We start from the raw sequence: 5,431 nt of genomic DNA, 5'->3' as shown, positions 1-5,431 counted from the left end.
GGACACACAGGGGACACACTCCCTCTACTGCCCTTAGGAGTAGGGGTTGCAGAGAAAGTTGTCCATTTCTCGTTTTCCTTCTCTGGGGGCCCCTGCCAAACTCAGTCCTCGGTGACGAGAGCCTGGAAAGTACCCAGAGGGGATGGAATCCCACACCCCTCTTGTGTGACTTCTGCACGGGGCTTGCGTCTAAAACACGCTGGAAAGACCTCTCTGTATTTTCTGCCACAGCTTTAACCCTGGTCAGTAAAAAGGATCGCCAAGAAAACGTGTCAAAGGACACGATATGTGACACCCAGTTCTCCCTGCAACACGTAAAACCACCTTCACACGTGGAGGAGCAATTCTGAAAACCGGGCGCTCTCCTATGCTGCTCATACATTGAAAGTGCGCCCGAGTCCTGGGAACACTTCACAGATGCCCCACTGTGGGGACCACACACGCCTGGAGCAGCTCTGCCCCCTGCCTCCCCACAGGGAACATCAGTCTTGGCTTGCCCAGGGCTACGGGCACCCGTGACAGCTCCCTGCGGGGGCTTGGCTCTGAATCTTCGCAAGTTCCTCCCTAGGTCAGGCTGACATCTTCCCTTCCCTCAAAACCCAGCCCGTGGCTACCTGACATCCCGAAAGAAAGTGATTTGGATTTGGTGGGGATTTCCCAGCTGTTTCCCTGAGACTTGGTTTCAGAAGAAGGACTTCATGTGTTCCTCTGCAGAGTGACGGTGGTGCTGCAGTGCGGGGCGGGGGGGGGTGGGGTGCCTGCTGGGGTTTATTAGCAACAAGTGTGTGCTGAGGGAACAGGTAGTGTATTTCAGGTGTTGGGCCCCCTGGCGGTCTGGGGAGGGAACTCCTATTTGATGGGCACTCCGAGAGAAAGAGGAGACACGTGGCTCAGAAGTCAGGACCAAGATCGGCCACAGGTGCTCCGAGTGCAGAGGGCATTTCGGGAGCCGGCCCGTGCTGCGTGCGTGGGCGTTGGTGTCAGGCACTCAGGTTCACAGCCGCCATGCCACTTCCTGACCTGGCAAGTCACTGATACTCTCTGAGATTTCATTTCCTCCTTTCCATACAAAAGATTCATTTCAAGGAGGGGCAATAAGCGAGATAGTGGCCTGGCTCCTAGCTCGGGCTTCCCGAACGGTGTCCTGTACGATCGCCCTCTCCACACTGACATTTGTGCACAGAGAATCCTTGAGCTCCCCACAAGCTCCTGGAGAAAGGCTCCCTGGTTTGCGAGCAAGCTCACGGTGAGGGCAGAGATGGATAGGAACCTTGCTTATCCAGTGCCAGAGGGCGTGGGGATGTCCTCCAACAAGCCCCGTGCAACGAGTCACCGCCACAGCGTTTGGACAGACTCGGTGAACCTGCGTGGTCTGGAGTGATGGTGCCAACTCCAGAGAGGTTAAGCAACTTACCCGAGGGCACACAGCCTATACTCAGAGGACTAAACCTACACTGCAGCTGTCTCACCTCCCGGCCACACGGTGCCGGTTATGACATCACGGGAGGCTGAATCCGGCCTCTCCTTTTTCAGGGCTGCAAGGGTCTTCGCAGACAGTCCAGCTGTGCTCCTGGCTGCAGAGGTGGGCGGCTGGAGCCCAAAGAGGTCACAGAGCTGTGCGGAGGGTTCTGAGTGCCGGCTCAGGGCTTTCCCACTGCTGCCTCTGTGCCAGGTGCTCAGTGTTCTCACCCTTCATGGGATGACGTGGTGTCCGGTTGGGCGCAGGGCTGCAGTCAGCCTGCAGGAGGGCCAGTCCCATCTGTGTCACATATAGCCACGTGACATAACCTGTCTGTGGCTCAGTCTCCTGTGCCCTAAAGGGCAAAGTAATAGTGTCTGGCTCTCGGGATTAAAGAACTGAATACATGCAAAGAAGGTCAGAATACACTGGGCACTCAGTGAGTAATCTACCACATCGCCCATTCATTTATTTATCTATTTATTTATTTGCTATCATCAGCCTAGGAGACATTGTTCTCCTTCCAGACACGCAAGCAAGGACGGTGTGTTTAGCTCTGTGCTCTGGGCCGTCCCCATCAACCCTGTGAGCGTGGGACCAGTTCCCCCGAGAGGGTTATCCTGCCTTCACGCAAAGAGCCGTTGACACACTACAGATAGAAAGCCGTGAGGGACACAGTCCGTGCCCTCCTCACAGACACAGAAGGATCCTGTCACTTCTGCTGTCACCTGCATCAGGATTTCCTTACCATTTTCTTTTCAGTGATTTTGTGAAATACGTTATACCAAAAAATAAAAAAAAAAACCTCTTGAACACTACTGAAGGAGAGAGTCAGAAGGTAGCCACAGAATCATAAATACGCTCCTACTGGGTCACCTTGGTCGCCCCCAGGATTGAGCTGGACGTGGTGGAGACGGGCTGAGGACACAGCTCTGGGCCAAAGGGGAGCTTTCTCACTGACTCCCTCTTTCAGCTGCGAAGCGACAAAAACACAGAAGCAGGGCACCACTCCCCAGCACTGTGTGCCTGCCTCAGCAGCCTCCTTGTACCGTAGGTACTTTGGCCTTTGGGAAACGGGCTCCTGACTGCCGTCTCCCTTCCCGGTTGGTGTGACAACTCAAAGAGCAAAAGTGACTAACAAGGCTTGGCATGGACTCCACGGTGAATAACTGTCAGGACTACTCAAAGGGAACTATGCACTCGTCTCGCTTTGTTATTCAACGCCAGGTCTGCCTGTCACCTACAATGATGCCGCCCCTGGGGAAGCGTCCCATGGCTAGGGAACCTCCACCCTGGCGTGGGGGTGGGCCGGCTACAGTGAGGAGCGCCCCTGGAAAGTTTAGGCAAAGAAGCCCCCGGAGAAATGAGCCAGGACCCCTCCAGGAAAGGAAAACACAAGTGGCGACTCGCGGCTGAAGCCAATGTTCACCGCGCTGCGGTTACAGGAGGCGGTACCGGAAAAATGCTTCCAAAGGACCGTGGTGGCAACGCCTGGGGACACATGGGGTCGGCGAAACGGTGGTGAGGGTCACATCCGCCTGCGCTCTCTGACAGCGCTCCCCGGCTCCAGCCAAGCCAGGGGACACGAGAGGGAGGCGGGGGCTGTTCTCAGGCTGCAGGAAACGGCGACCCGGAGGCCGGCGGCGGCGGGGCCTGGGGCGGGGAAGGCCGGAGGACGCGGGAGCCGGATTCCTGCACAACCCGCCAACACGGTGGCTGCTCCCGTCGGGCACATTGGGAAGGGGCGGCCAGGGGGCTGGGACACCGCTTACCGCACGGCACCCGGTCCCTCCGCTCCGGCCGGCACCGAGGTGGAATCGTGCGCTCCGCCCCGCCTGTTGCTCACGGCCCGGCCCAGGGCGCGGAGGGCGGCGCCGGCGCGGATCCGCGGGGCGGGCGCAAGGCGGGGGCGGGGCCTCTGCGCCCGGGCCGCCTCCTCGGCCTATAACTGAGCCCCCGGGCTCCTCGCTCCCACACGGCCCCCACCGGACCCCTGAAGCGGCTTCGCCCCTTGCTTTGGACCTCGGGCCTCACTGCTCCTCCAGATGGACCCCAAGTGCTCCTGCCCCACTGGTAAGGGAGCCCTCCCTGGCTTGGAGCCTTAGGATGCCCCCTTCCCAGGCACAGGACGAGAAGGGAGGGCTTTGAGTTTGAGCTCGGGAGGACTCCTGTCACGGGTCCAGGGCTTTCTTGGTAGCCAGGCTCCTGAGGGCACGTCAGTCTCCCTTTGCCTCTCTGTTGACACTGAGGGCACGGAGGCTCCAGGCTGTCCTTCTTGAGGTCACCCAGCAGGCCAGGGGATTGCTAGACCGGGACCCAGTGTCTGGAGGAGGCCTCGGAGCTGCCAGGACTTGATGGGAGGAGCGGACGCTGCCTCTTTGGGGTTCAGGCCATGGGCCCCGGCCTCCAGCCCCCAGCCCCAGTCGGCCTGGGCTGGGTCTGGAGCCCGGGACCTTCCCTGTGGAGTCCCATCAGGAGGGGACCTACTCTCCTTGGACCAGAAGAGAGGACGTGGGGCTTCTCTATCCGCCTGAGTGGACACGAGCTCCCAGGGCTGAGTCCTGACAGAGGAGGAGGGCTCAGGGAGGCATCGCTGACCGTCTGCTGTAGCTCCTGCATCCCTGTCCCCGCTCACTGCTGGCCTTTCCCTTCCCGGCAGGCGGCTCCTGCGGCTGCGCTGGCTCCTGCACCTGCAAAGCCTGCAGATGCACCTCCTGCAAGAAGAGTGAGTGTGCGGGGCCTTCTCTGGGAATGCGGGGTCTGGGCTGAGTGCGAGGAGGGAGCCCAGAGCTCAGCGGGCAGGCAGGAGCAGGACAGTGACCAAACTTCCCGGCACCCCCCCTCACCAGGAAGGGATTCACAATCAGAGCTGGAATCACCTTCGGCATGACCGAGACCCAGGCGCGCACTAGAGAACAGGGAGACTGAGGCCCAGACGGGTCACCAACAAACCACCTCAGACCTGTCACTAGAACTAGTCCTCCTGCCTCCTGAGTCACGCTTCTGAATCCTCTCAGGGACCGAAGCACTTTAGGGACATGAACCAGTGGCCGTGCGTGGCTTCTCGGACCTGGTGCAGCCCCTTCCTGTCGGAGCAGCCCAGAGCTTCCCTATCCCGAGCGGGAGCTGCTCTGTGAGGGCTTTGCCTCCACTTTGATCCTGAGGACTTGGCTCACATCACTGGTGGTGCTGGGGGCTGGCTTTCTCTTGTCCCCAGAGGCCCTGCTCACTGCCTCTCCAAAGGCGCCGTGTGCCCTGTCCTGGGCGCAGATGGGCCGGGCAACCTGAACCTAGTGTGTGAGAGCAATTACCTCAGGACAGAGGACACCATCGTAAACTCAGGGTCTGGGCCTGAGGGCGGCTGGGGCCAGGCCTGCTGCTGGGAAGGGTGGTTCCGGACAACGCGTGGTCCGACTGCACGCTGCCCTTGCCTCCCCAGGCCGCTGCTCCTGCTGCCCCGTGGGCTGCGCCAAGTGTGCCCAGGGCTGCGTCTGCAAAGGGGCCTCGGACAAGTGCAGCTGCTGTGCCTGATGTCGCGGAGAGCCTGCCCCGGGTGTCAACAGAGCAAGCAGGACAAACCTGCATTGGACCGTTTTTCACACAACCGGACCTGACGCTACATTCCTTTTTCTATGAAATATGTGAGTTGTAATAAAAGCTGTTGACTTTATTCTGGCTCTGTCTTCCTTGGTCTGTCTTGGACAAAGAGACTCCGTGCCCATCAGGGCTGGCGTGGGGAACTGGGCTGGACGTGCGGAGACCTCGGCTCTGGACCAGAGAGTACCCCGGCACACCCCACACCCCCAACACACACACACACACACACACACACACACACACACACACACACACACACACTGAGCCCCTTAGCCGCTTAGGTTAATTGGAGCTCCCGTTTCTCAGCTCCACAGGATACCCTCGCCCGATGACATAGGGCATTGGACACACAGGGGACACACTCCCTCTACTGCC

The 5,431-nt window shown here is 59.7% G+C and overlaps 1 protein-coding gene across 1 annotated transcript; it reads left to right on the top strand.

Annotated features, from left to right (window-relative positions):
* The first annotated feature begins 3,504 nt into the window (after positions 1 to 3,504).
* On the top strand, positions 3,505 to 4,990 carry LOC136140454 (metallothionein-1E-like). The gene is made up of 3 exons (XM_065898578.1): positions 3,505 to 3,532; positions 4,119 to 4,184; positions 4,899 to 4,990. The coding sequence occupies exons 1-3, from the start codon at positions 3,505 to 3,507 to the stop codon at positions 4,988 to 4,990; spliced, it is 186 nt and encodes a 61-aa protein (XP_065754650.1).
* The last annotated feature ends 441 nt before the right edge of the window (positions 4,991 to 5,431 follow it).

This window comes from Phocoena phocoena, chromosome 20 (assembly GCF_963924675.1).
Source record: "Phocoena phocoena chromosome 20, mPhoPho1.1, whole genome shotgun sequence".
Taxonomy (NCBI): domain Eukaryota; kingdom Metazoa; phylum Chordata; class Mammalia; order Artiodactyla; family Phocoenidae; genus Phocoena; species Phocoena phocoena.
This window is presented reverse-complemented; position numbering and strand designations above follow the sequence as displayed.

Excerpts from the sequence above, each read along its gene's own strand:
- LOC136140454 (XM_065898578.1), top strand. The coding sequence starts at position 3,505 with ATGGACCCCAAGTGCTCCTGCCCCACTG. Across the intron at positions 3,533-4,118 it reads CAAGTGCTCCTGCCCCACTG|GCGGCTCCTGCGGCTGCGCT; the intron begins GTAAGGGAGCCC and ends CCTTCCCGGCAG. Across the intron at positions 4,185-4,898 it reads ATGCACCTCCTGCAAGAAGA|GCCGCTGCTCCTGCTGCCCC; the intron begins GTGAGTGTGCGG and ends TTGCCTCCCCAG.